Genomic DNA, 14,264 nt, shown 5'->3' on the forward strand with positions numbered 1-14,264 from the left:
GGGCAAGGTGATTCCTCTGTGTGCAACTGGGCAGTTGGAAGTTCGCCATCTGAAGTACGATCAATGCAGGAAGAAGACAAAGATTTAAGTCCAATCATTAAGTGGCTGGAGAATGATATTGAGCCCAAGCAGTCAGAGCTCCGTTTACAGAGCCCAGGTACTCGGACACTGTGGATGAGTAGAAAGAATTTGCAGTTTATAGGCAGGGTTTTATATTACAGATGGGATGGAAAGGCAAACAGAAGTCTCTGCCTCCTTGTGCCACAAGGACTACAGCGTTCAGTTTTACATGGTTGTCATGATATAAAGACCTCTGGCCATTTAGGTCAACAGAAGACTCTCGAGCGTCTTAAGCAAAATTATATGTGGTACAACATGTCCAGGGACTGCATAGATTATGTTGCCTCCTGCCAAACTTGCAATCAAAACAAAAAACCTAATGTGAGGCCGAAGGCTTCCTTAGGTCAGTATCATGCGGGTTTTCCCATGGAGCGTGTTCATTTGGATATCCTGGGACCATTTCATACAAGTGAGGATGGTAATAACTATGTACTGATGATGATTGATCAGTTTACCAAGTGGGTGGAGATGGCAGCCCTCCCTGACCAGTGTGCACTCTCTGTAGCACAGAAATTCTTAGTGCATTTTGTTGTCACATTCGGATGTCCCTTAGAAGTGCATACTGATCAAGGAAAGAATTTTGACAGCAATTTGTTTAAGGCCTTGTGTGAGACGCTACAAATAGCCAAAACACGGACTACACCCTACCATCCCTCATCAAATGGGCAGATAGAACGATACAACACCACTGTTCTCCAGATGATAAGATGTTACATAGAGAAAAATAATAAAAACTGGGATAGAGATCTCCCTCTCCTAGCAATGGCCCTTCACTCCACTATTCATCGTCAGACAGGTTATACCCCAAACCGCCTTATGCTTGGTCGAGAGGTTATTCAACCTGTCCATTTGCTTACTGGAAATATCCCAGATGGTCTTGACACTCAGGAGCCAAGTGATTGGTGCACTGACCTTGCAGCTCGCATCTCCAAGGCCCACCATCATGCACGTCAAAATATACAAATGGCCCTAAGGGACTATGACCTTAGATTGTGTGAGAATCACTATAGTCCCGGAGATATTGTGTATAAGTTGGACTCGACAACTAAAATTGGTCAATCATCCAAACTCAGACCTCCATGGACAGGGCCCTATCTGGTAGTCTCATGTGATGCGCCACTTTACACTCTCAGGGATCAGAAAAAAGAGCATGTGCTACATCATGATCGGTTAAAACTGTGCAAAGACCGAGATATCCCCATGTGGTTACGAAGGCTGCGTCACCAGTATTTCCAGGATAATACATCAAGCACTATTTCTAAGGATCCAGATTTTAGTATGGTTCAGGAATTCAAGGGACAGGATCCAGACGAGGATCTCACTGAATCAATAGAAAGTCAGGACCACAATGGAGCTTCGGATGATAACGAGCCTCTTGTGCTACCCAAGGTTGCTGTGCAAACAAGACATGGAAGGAATATTAATCCTCCGTCCAAGTACAAAGACTTTGTGTAGAGTCATTATTTTGTACATAAGCCAATGTATATATCTCTTTCTATATTTCTTTTTCTCAGTTTTCTTTCTGGAAAAGCCAGTGGTCCTTAAATTCAGTGTAGGATATTGTTATTTGTATAAGCGATTATATTTGTAGACTGCAAGAATAATGGAGGAAGATTTGTGGGATGTAAATTTTGTCCCTGACTATGACCCTTCATCTGAGAGCCAGTCGGAGGAGTGGATAACCCTGGATGAGGTGATGTCTGACACTAGCATCCCTGGAGATACCGGTATACAGGATGCGAACAAAGAGGGGCAGTCACCTACAGCATCTTCCACAGAAGATACCAGGACAGTAGTGCTTGGGGCTTTATGCTCTGGTAGTACTGGTCCACGAGCCGGGAAGTACAGCTGCCCTATCTGTGGTACCAAGCTCAGTGGACATGTAAAACGACATGTATTGCGGACTCATTTGCCATGGTTTTGGGTTGGGACACTTGCTTGCTGGGAATGCCGCCAATTAGAGGGATCAACCCTTAGTCTGGCAGTCAAGCACACCCTTGCCCACAAAGGTCAACAGAGGTTGTTTGATGACGAGAACCTCCATGAGTGGTGCCAGCTCTTTAATGGGTCCCTTTACATGTTAAGAGAGTGGCTCGGACTGGACAGTTTGGAGTGTTCGCGCCAGTTTGCATCGTCAAACCTGTATGACAGTGTAGTGGGAGAATTTAATACACAGGAGACGCAGTTGATGACTTTCTACTCTACCCATTACAGTGAACACCGAGTCGCCCAGTTTAAGCTTAAACCATTGAACCATGTAGCATGTTTTCTGCATTGGCAGGCTGTTGGTACCCTACTGAAGGGCTTGAGTATGGAGCAGCAGGAAATGTTCAGGCAGCATCAACAGCGACTCTTGGCGAATGGCATGACCATTGATAGACCCTTTACTATAGCAGGGAACCCCGTCATGGCCAGGATTGTTGACAGTCATTTCCACCTCGACCAAATTCTGCGCCGGACCAACTTCAAGACCTGGTTTGAACTAGAGCAGCAGTTCGGTGGAAGGGTTCAGGTGCTACATGCCGTAGCTAACTATGTCTTTCCCCGTCAATGGGAATCTTGGCAGGAACACATATTGGATGCCAAAAACATATCAGTCTCCTTTGGTATCCACCCACATGTTGCTGACCTGGCAGAGCAGTACCTTGACAGGCTCATGGACTTAGTAACACACCAGCGTTGTGTAGCCATTGGGGAGGTTGGCATTGATCTCACCACCAACTGCAGATGTAACCCCTGTGCGAGGCCAGAGGCATGTAGGGAGCGTTTGCTGCAGACACAACAGGACTTTTTAGCAGATGCCCTTAACTTGGCAAGAGATGTCGGTAAGCCTGTAATTCTACACTGCAGGGATGATGGATCCGGTGAGGCAGCCAAACGCACCTTGGCCATGATCCGTATGATGGACATGACACACCATGCTTTCCATCGACATTGCTTCACAGGTTCTGTGGAGGAGCTACGCCAGTGGGAGATGGAATTGCCTGCAGTGAAATTTGGCGTCACAATGAGATCAGCGCAGGACCCAAATCTGGTGGCCAGGATCCCAGTTGAGCGCTTGTTGTTGGAGACAGATGCTCCATATTTATTACCAGCTCCTGGATGCAAGATGAACCACCCCTGGAACCTAGCATCTCTTGCTGCATCCGCAACACACCAGTTGCTATCTATCCAGCAACACACCAATTATATAGTTTCTATATGTGTATATTTATCCTGGTATAAACACAGTATATTTTTCATGTACAACAACAATGCCAGGCAGTTCTACAGATTATAGTTTTTTTTTTCTCATCATAATTTCATCAATTTATATAGTGTATTTTCTATATATGTATATTTTAATTACTTCAGAAAAAGTAAAAAATTTTTGTTATGCAAGTGTATAAAGGTGGCATTGTATATTTTTCATGATCGTTTCCGGTTTACTCAACATTTTTCTTACAACATGTATATGTGAAGGGATTATGTCTCTCACTGGTATTTTGTTGAAAAGTAGTCATGATTGGGTAGTATTTGTATGTATATTTTTCGTACTTTTGCACAAGTTGACATTTAGATGATTTTGTACAATATTGGGGGTGGATTTTTCAAATATAATTACTGATTGATAAAATTCGCCAATGGATACCCTTGGCTCTACAAGGAGGGGAGGAGTGTGGTACCACAGCCCGACTCATCCGTGTACGACCTATCTCGACTAACATTGATCTCCCTGACCTCCATCTTGCCAGACGTCTGCTAGACATAGCCTGTCTTATCGACCTAATCTGGAGGGATTTGTCAGGTAATTCGTCGACCATTACGACCAATCACACTGTCATAAATGCGATGCTGAACAATTTATAAGCGCAGTTGAGATTTTATTTGCAATATTGTAGTGACGAGAACTGTACGGATTCTTTCTGTGATTTTTATCTCATCCGATTTTTAATTCATTAACATATTCTACGCAAACATGGTTCGTATATTGTTTTTTTTTCTGAAAACTAACAAAATTGTCAAATACCTTAGAAGTACAAGATTTTGTACTGAAAAATTAATATTATTACTAAAATTGGCTTTAAAAATGTAGAATAAGTTATCCAAACAAAATAAAAACAATACCTGATACACGCATAAGGGAAAATGGAATTATCAAAATCATCCAAAATATACTTGACTGTGTTACTTTGTTTATTTTCCTCTTGTTAGATTTATTCGAATGTAGTTAAAGGTTATTCCAATTAGGATTTCTCGACTTTTAATAAATTTAATACAGAATAATTAGAACGAAAGCTTAACTGAAAAAATACAGAACAGTATTAACAATTAAAATGAAAATAGTTCATATGAGTCTAATTATTTAGTAAATATACGAGCTCGTAATAGTCAGTTTTTATGGTTATCAATTTCAGTTTGGAATAACCTTGTTTCCTCTTATTTTTTGTCTTTTTCCTAAACAAGTAGATCGGTTCTACACAAGGAGTTATATATATGTATTCATGTGAAACAATTCATATCTGTAAATCAAAACTTTAACATACTTTTACTACCTGTACTATAAATTACTTATGGACTCCAGGTTTTTTGTTTTTTTTTAACACGACAAAAAGTCGAAAACTGAATTTTTTGCTTTGAATACTTTTACATTTGTTTGTATCAGAACGTACTCTTTCTCTGATGAGGTTAATCAATTAAATACAGACATGAACATAAAATGTTTTACCATGATTTATTTTTTTGGGGGTAATTTTACGTCCTCTGTAAGATAGACACAAGTCGTTAACAATGCACATATAAGGTGCAGAAGATACAAAATGAAAGAAATGTCATGGTAGGTGATTTTCGATAAAATTAAAAAAATGTTATTAATATTTCTATTATTACGGTATTCGGGGAGAACAGTCCTTAAATTATACAGTTGCATTTAATATTAGTTATCTTTAAAAGTGTTCCAGACACAAGGATATTAATCTATTGACTAAAACAATATTGAAGAAAAAATTAGTAAATACATGATTGTATCTATATTTTGAAAACTAAAAACTCCATCAGTTCTTCATACAAAAGATACGATCAAGGAAACTGTTTTCTTTTTTTTAATTTTGAATCTTTGCAGTTTGAAACACGTGTTTGTACTGCTCGATTGTATAATGTACTGTTCTTTATTCCTGAACTTTTGAAATAAACTTTGAAGGAATACTGCACAACAAATAGTTGCTCCCGTTTTCTTGCATGCGAAGTCAATAGATGCGCGAACAATTAAAGCCAAAGGAAACTAAGGAAAGAAGAGTAGAATTTTCAGATGGGGGGGGGGGGGTCGATCCCCTCCCCCTTACCTTGATATTAGATATGTGTATTAAAGCAAATAAAAAATGCCAATATGGATATCAAGATGTGACTGTTTATTCTTTAAAATATGAACATGAAGATTCTTTTAATATAAAATAACTACTACGGTATTCATATTGCAGTTTGAAAACACCATTCATCAAAATTTCATACGCTAAATTCTCTCATTTCGTAAATAAAATAGAATCTAAAAATATCTGTGATTTGAACTGGGGGCCTCTCGCATGATAAGCTATAATCTTTCCACTCTGCCATTAAGGAATTTGACTGTGCAAGGAATTTAATGCAATTGTCATATATAAATTATAAATGTTAACATCACATTCTGCGTTGTCAAAATTTTACACAAAATCGAGTGTGTCAAGTTTCGCCCCTATTAAACTTTTTCATCTCAAAATCAAGGCGTCTTCTTTAGGCCATATGGGGTTGTCATTTAAATTTTAATTGTAAAAGGTTCAAGGTTAAAAATAAAATAACGCAAAATGTAATAACGAAAAAGCACGTTATTACATTTTGCGTTGACCTCGACGCAAAATGTAATAACGCAAAATGCAATAATCTAAAAATCATGCTATTACATTTTGCGTCGAGATCAACGAAAAATGTAATAACGCAAAATGTAATAAACCAGGTTTATTACATTTCGCGCTGTTATTACATTTCGCGTTGTAACAAAGGTTTCTTGAAATATGGCGTGGTAACGAAAGTGTTACAGACAGACTGAAATACAACTGGTCGGACAAACGGTCAGACCTAAAAATCAATGGAATGATCACCTTAGGTCATAGGGAGTTGTCATGTAAACTTTCAATACAAAAGCTAAAAGACTTCTCAAAATATCGCGCGTGGAAACGAAAGTGATACAGACAGAAATACAAACAGAGGACGGACATACAGACAGCTGAACGAATGGACGGACGGACAGATACACCAAATTAATATCCCCACTTTCAACTGGGGACAAAATAATAAGGGAACATAATTAGACTGTATAATTTCATTAAAAAATCACGAAAGCTAAAATGAGGGCATTTTGCCCTTATTTGTTACGGATTTCTTACGTGCTTAATATTCGTTAATTAACTGGATTAACTAACAGTATAGAGAGATTAAAATCTTGTAATAAAATATGTGGAAATATCGAACAGCATTCGAGTTCAAAAGTTTATTAAACCTTATAATTTAGTAACAGAGCAAAAATTAAACCTCTAAAACATCAGAGATGGGATCAGGTGCCATGGACGAGTGAGCACCCCCTGTCGACAATTCAAACCCGCCGTGCCTCCTTGTTCGAAAGAAAAAAAACGGGAAATCCGTACATATGTAAATATCTCAAAATTCTAACATCCCGAAGTTATTGAATTTTACACTTATATATCTTACGCTTTACTCTTTCTGTGTTTTTATTTGCAGATCCCTATGGAGCAGTTCATATTTCTGTGCACTTCTTTTCACCTTTTTCAGTACACGGAAACATCCAGAATCGAATCATTTTGTTCAAGTACACCTTGTTTCTGTGAAGATATGTTTACAGCAAATTGTTCATACAGAAATCTTCATGCTATTCCAAGTGGTCTTCCGTCGACTCTTAAGACACTTGATTTTTCAGGAAACAGTGTGAATGCTATCAATGATGACTTCTTTTTTTCCTTAACAAAAATGAATCTTTCAAACTTGTTGATGTTCAAATGCAAAATAATTGAAATTTCAAAGTTTGCCTTGAAGCCTTTGAGTAGCTTAGAATTCCTCGATTTATCCCGTAATTGGTTGTACAATACAGTTTTATTTGAAAGTACCTCTGAACTTGGTTTATCTAACATTAAGGTTTTGAATATATCTGACAATCCAATTTATGAGTTGAGTGATAAATTTAATTTTTGGAAGAATGTCTGGTTCCGAAATTTAAGAGAAATTATTATTCAAAGGGGTGATATAAAGAAATGTGATTTTCACGCCTTATCTAGGATAGAAAAGTTACGAAAACTCGATTTAAGCGGTAATAGGATTGAAACTATTTCACCATACAATTTTTCTTATTTGGAAATCCTTGATTTATCTAACAATAAATTAGTCCTCCTTCCAGATACATGTAGCAAGAAAATGTTCTCTCAGACTAATTTTTACCCTGCATTAAAAGTGTTCCATCTTCAGAATAACCGAATTTCCTTCACATTAGCTCTCAATATAATTGGTAGCTGTTTGAAAAATCTAACGACATTAGATATTTCTTTCAATCCAATCAGAATGATGTTTTATTTTGCAATTGTTAACTGTACAAACTTGGAAATACTACGTATGGATCATCTCCTAGGTCCAATAGAGCTATACGACTTTGCTTTTGCTTCATTTAACCTCAAAGAACTTTATCTCGGGAATAATGTGATGGGATACATGGAAGGTTTTAACTTTACGACCATTTTAATGTTTAATCCAACATTGCTCGTCCTCCATTTGACAAATATTGACCTATCACATGTAAATTTAACAAGCATGCTTTTTAACTTGGAAAACCTGACAGAACTGTCTATTGTTCATTGCAAAGTTGAAAATATTTCGCCTTTGTTAGGGTTTCCATTACTTTCAGTTTTGAATTTGAGCTTTAATTACATACAGAAACTAGATTCTCGATCATTTCAAGGACTAACTAATGTAAAGTTAGTCTCTTTTCAAAGCAATCGCATTACATCTTTAGAACAATCATCTTTCCCCAATTTCATATGGGAATCAAGTGAAATTATATTTGATTTTTCCTCGAATCCATTTGATTGTGGGTGCCATTTGGAATGGTTTAAGGAATGGATGAAGAGAAATAAAAACAGAACCTTTGGACACTTATACAAATGCAATACACCAAAAGAGTGGAATAACCAATCCATTTTATACTTGGATACACGTGAATGTCATATGCCAAGCCAGTTCTTGATTTTGTCTTTTACAATAATTGGATTTATTTCTTTATTTATTTTCTCGATCATCATTGTAAGAAGACTTCGATGGTACAGCAAATGTTACATATATGATCGCAAAAATAAAAAGTTATTAATGCCGCCAAGAAATAATCAGACCGAGTTTCTCTATGACGGTTTTGTTTCATACAATACTCGGGACAGAAAATGGATCATGTCTGAACTAATAGAAAAGATCGAGAGAAAGCATGAATACAAACTTTGCTTACACGAGAGAGACATTATTCCAGGAGAAATTTATGTGGATGAAATCCTAAAGTGTATAGACTGCAGTCGAAAGTTCCTGCTTATTTTATCAAATAATTTTATGGATGACCAGTGGTGCCTATTTGAAACAGAGATAGCCAACCATGCACTAGCTAGTGGGAAAGGTGACACTTTATTTTTAATTTTGCTTGAAGACATTAACTCTCAATACATCACAAGGTCACTACGGACTCTTCTGAATTCTGTTGCACATGCTGAATGGACAACCAACAAAAGTGGTCTGAAATTATTCTGGAAGAATGTTCTTAAATTCATGGATGAAACATGAAGTACAAGTGATAGAATTATGGACTTATTAATATATTATTTGATATAAAAGCGTGACATTATTTGAAGAGTTTTGTATAATATCAGATAAAAACTGCTGACTTATACAAAATATATATTCTTTTGCATGTCATAGAGAAGTACCGGTAATTATTGTTATCTTCATAATGTGGATTTTGCTTTATAGATATTAATTTATTTTTTATTAATATACTAATATTAGCTGTAGATTGAGTGTATGACTCCCATTTGATTCAAATGAATGCACAATAGTACAAAAATAACATTTGATTCAATACACAATGGTACAAAAAGTTTCTGAAACGAAGCAAGCTATTGACAAACAAGTTAATGAAACAAGAATATCGCCAGTATCGTGTAAAGTCAACATTTTTTCAAATTACATGTTTGAGTCAATGACATTGTAATTATAATCTACGTACATTGTGTGATTTTTTTTCTCTTGTTCGACCATTTTAATATGAATGGTCAACGCCTTTTCCCCCGATCATGTCAAGGAGTATAAAGAAGCGTGACCGGTTCATAGTTGATAGAAATGTGTGTCACACAGTCACACAGTTGTTTGTATATACTTAATTAATAGATAAATAAATGAAATATTTATATTGTTTTTATCTTTTAAAACAATCAGACGAATTCTGAAGTAAGTTAGAGACTACAGTGTTTGTATTTTTATTTTAAAGCATTTTGAGCTAATTCTTAAGAATTTAATATAATCAAATAATTTCAACGAGGTAAAAATGTGATTGAATGCAAGCTCTTTCAAAACTAAGGACAGTTTAAATAAATCTAAAATGATAAAAAGACCCACTTGTAAGTTTACGGGAACTAAAATACATGAAATGAGTATCGTTTTGAAAGGTTTAATAGCTTAATTATGCGTTCTTGGCAAACTGGAGGTTCACGGAAATGACTTTATTATGAGGGACACTATGAAATATACTTAACACATAGTTACAGTGTATTGAGATTTAATTCAAATCACTGACAATTAAAAGGAAGAACTTTTGACACAATACACTAAAATGATTCACTTCCCAACGGTTCTGAAACATAATACTTGATTCGATGAGAAATGCGAGGACATATTAGTACACAAAAATGCGTTCTTAGAACATGTACTCATTTCTTTTTCAGAACATGACTTGAACCTTTGTAATTCATTATACGGGGTTTAAAGGTCAAACTAGCATATGCATGAGTTATGAATGCGTTTTCAAAACCAAAGAGTGTTGATATAAACAGCATTTTGCTTATAGATACAGTGCGCTGGTATCTCATAAAAACCCCTCCTTATTACAAAAAACACATAAGATTTAGATATTTTCTACTCGTAAATGAATAAACTCTATAGTGTAAATGTATAAATGATTAAAGTTTGTTTCATTTTTAAATAGTGCTAATTTTGCAATTGAAATTAATAGTTATACCTCTGGAATTTTCATGTAAACGTGTTTTTGCCTTGTTCACGTGTGTGTAATGATTGCATTTTTTTTAAATTAAAAATTATCTTCACCCTTTATCATTATTTATGGTCCATTAAAATATAAATTGCAGTGGGTTCCATGCACCTTCTATGCTATTCAGGGATGCGTAATTATCATCAACAAAAACATGGCTGGTAAAAGATTGCCACTTACATTGTAATGGACAGAGTTGGCAAAGAAAGGACAGAAAACAAAAAGATAATTTGAACAACCTAATCTCCTGACTAGATTTTATTTGAGAGATCATATAATTGTTGAATGAGGAAGAAACAGCAGGGCGACACTGTGTCATGCAGGGCTCAAGAAGATTCTCATCGGCCGGTTTAATAAAACATGTTATCATTTTGCGTAATTGTATAGTTTTAAAAAACATACATAATATTGCCATTTGAAGAGCACATGTTGATGAATTTTTATATGCCTTAATGATATTTTTTTTTAAATTCTCTGAGTCGCTTTTGAAAGTACTCTAGCTGACAATAACAATTCAGTGGATTGGAAGACACATCAAGCATAACATATCTTCCTTTAAAAAAAATCACTTGTAAAGACTTACTTAGTAAAATAGCTCATAATCAATCTTTACAAATTAAAGTAAATGAACCTTTCTCGCTTGGTTCTCTTTAGTTGTGCTGTTTGCTGTTGTACTGTGCTAGTCGATAAAAGTAAGTTTATGAAAATTCTTCAGTTTTATAGTTTCTTTTACTCCACTGTTAAAACGGCAAGTGAGGAAAAACCTCTCTGGAGCTCTTCATTTTTGTTACAACAATTCCTGATAAAACTATTCCTGGTACTAATACAATTGGAACAATTGCCAAAGATTTGTGTGGAATCATTGTCTCTTATTTTTACCATGCGACCTTTAGAGAGGCTTTGAAGAGAATGATATGACGTCATTTGTCTTAAACAGCACCAAAAATTGACAGCGGATTAGCGTTTTTCATCGCCCCATCTGTTAAACAAGCATTAAGAAACCTAAGCATATGTTTTTGAGGCAGAAAACCCTGACATAAAATCTGCTTTGCTCATTCCTGCAACAACATATACATGTATGAAATATGCAATTTTTGCATCTCAAAATATACATTTTTGAAACTTAGTTTTCATTGGGTACGAAACGTGATAAAGTTTATTATCAAGTTGTTACCAGAATCCTTTTGTCTCATTTAAAGTGATCGTTGAAAAGATTATTTGAAATGTGGATAAACATACAGTAATTAAGCTCCAAAGTTCATTGAAACTAAAAAAGGTACGGAGCAGAGCAGACATAGACCCCTAAAACATTAAAGGTGTGATATAAGGTACTCTGCACTGAGGAGCCAAGGAGTAATCAACACTTGTGAAAGGAAACATCGGCTGTGTGCTCCTTTTCATGACCGGGAAATGGGAAAATCCGTAGAAATTCAGTATGTAAATAATGGTATTAAAAATCAGTCAGCATTTTACTAAATGATAGGTTGTATTTGCTGAAAATGTCTTTGATTAACTGATTGTATATATTGTTTAACGTCCCATTCGAGAATTTTTCACTCATATAGAGACATCACCGTATGCCGACGAAGGGCTTCAAATTCAGACCTATACTTGGCACTCAGCGCCATTGAGCAGTGAAGGTTCTTTATCGTGCCAACGCCTACCGTGACACGGGGCCTACGTTTTTAAGATCATATTCGAAAGACCCGTGACTTTAACTTCTAATGCCCAGTGCTTGGCGAAGGAAAGTCACTAACCTATGTTTACGTCTTAGGTTTGACGTGGCGAAAATTATTGATGATACTATACTAAAATACACTTTTAGTAGATAACACTGAGATTTTTTTCTTTGTATCAAGGTGTTCTTACAAAAAAATTGTTGACCTGATATGTTGAATGACCTGATAAAAATTGTTGACCTGATATGTTGAATAACCTGATATTTCTAGTGAAGACCTGATATTTTTTATAAATGACTTTCAATGGAAGGTTTTGAATATTTTTTTAAAAAAATTCTTTTAGAAAAATTAAACACTTTAAATGGTTTTGTGACATCTTTTTGCCAGAATTAAAGAAAAAATTGACCTGATGATTTCATACTGAAGACCTGCATGATGTTTTTTTAATGACCTGATATTTTTAAATGATGTGATGGGTTTAAATGACCTGATTTATTCTTATAGTATATTTTTAGGAAAATGAAGCAGATTTCAATGTTAAACTTGATAAAATTTGAATATTTGCAGCAATTCCATTTCATTTAAAAATATCAGGTCTGTAAAGTAAAAATATCAGGTCATTCAAAATATCAAGTCATCATGTTTTGTGAATATACCTTAATACATAGCCAAAAAATCTACTTATTATCCACTAAAAGTGAATTTTAATATATCATTATTAGTTATCATTAATATTCTCCCCCCAGAAATATGAAATGAAATGTTTAAATTGATAAGTTATATGAAATATTTTTTCATCAGGTCAAATATCAGGTCTTTAGTATATCAGGTCTTTAGTATGTTCCCGAGAACAATTGTTAGAAAAATAAATGTTAGGTGCTAAAAAGGGTTTTTAATAAGTAATTATTATACTGTGTGAAATGTATAGGGATAGTATTTTAAAGAAATTCTTGACGCTATAATTTTGATGTTACATTACCGTCAAGTATGCTCCGCGGTTACAAAACATGCTGATCTTAAAATGAAGTAAATTGATTTCTTTTAAATCGAATGAAATGTAACTTTACACAAACAAATATTTTTACACATGATATTGTGCTTATTTTAAATTTCCTGAAAGTAGTATAACGAAGATTGACATCGTCTACGAACTTTTCGAACAACCCTCGTATTTATACTGTTTTAATGGACTTTTGAACTAGATTGCTGTTCCTTACTTGATCGTACATTCATATATAGTTTTTCTATGATCATATGTAATTTTAAAGAGTCTCATTATCAATGCAATATTTTTTAATATTGGAGATTCGGAAGTAAGTTTTACAGTCTATAACTTTCTGATGAAATTGACCTCTTAAGACACTCCATATCTGATTTTGAGATTGATAGAAGAGTTCCGTACATGCCATCTAATCCTATCTTTGATTTTTGTAGGTTCATGTTTGCACTGCTCTGGGGCCCGTTTTACAAAAGAACTTACGACTAAGACCCAAAACTTCAGATTGATGTAATATTTTGCAAAAATTATAATTTCTCTTTGAAATTGTTTGTGTATTCATATCATACCATATTCCTTTTAAAAAGTTTAAAATAATTTTCGAAATAATGTTTATTATAAAGTTATACGAAGAATAAAATCTGGCCTTAAGTCGTAAGTCCTTTTGTAAAACGGGCTCCTGATTTTTTTGTTACAATGGACTTTTCAGCTTGATAACTTGTTCATATTTCTCATATTTCAACACAAATAAATAAACATTCCTCTAATACGTTTGATAGGTATTGGATATTGACGACATAATATTTGCCAGAGAATCTTCTAAGTTACTCTGAATACATTAAAACTTATTTTTGAAACATTCAACACCAACATCATTTTGTGTAAAGCGATGCTTAATGAAACATCCACGAATTCAGCAAATGACGGTGGAGTGCCTTTTTGTTTAATCAAGTTTTATGAATTTTTTTAACTTACCTATATTTTTTCACTGCAAAAATCGCTTAAGTGTGACAGTAAAAGGGTAATAAAATACATGCAACACTGCACTACCTACATGTAATACTGCACTACCTACATGTAATACTGCACTACCTACATGTAATACTGCACTACCTACATGTACTGTACATGTAGAAGGAAAAGAATGATGTCA

At 34.9% G+C, this 14,264-nt stretch overlaps 1 protein-coding gene across 1 annotated transcript; it reads left to right on the forward strand.

Annotated features, from left to right (window-relative positions):
* The first annotated feature begins 7,113 nt into the window (after positions 1-7,113).
* LOC134282738 (toll-like receptor 13) lies at positions 7,114-8,955 on the forward strand. The gene has a single exon (XM_062765143.1). It carries the CDS (start codon positions 7,114-7,116, stop codon positions 8,953-8,955), a length of 1,842 nt encoding a protein of 613 aa, XP_062621127.1.
* The last annotated feature ends 5,309 nt before the right edge of the window (positions 8,956-14,264 follow it).

The sequence above is a fragment of the Saccostrea cucullata genome, unplaced genomic scaffold (assembly GCF_032062105.1).
Source record: "Saccostrea cucullata isolate Sc308-1 unplaced genomic scaffold, CSIRO_AGI_Scuc_v1 ctg9374, whole genome shotgun sequence".
Classification (NCBI taxonomy): Eukaryota; Metazoa; Mollusca; class Bivalvia; order Ostreida; family Ostreidae; genus Saccostrea; species Saccostrea cuccullata.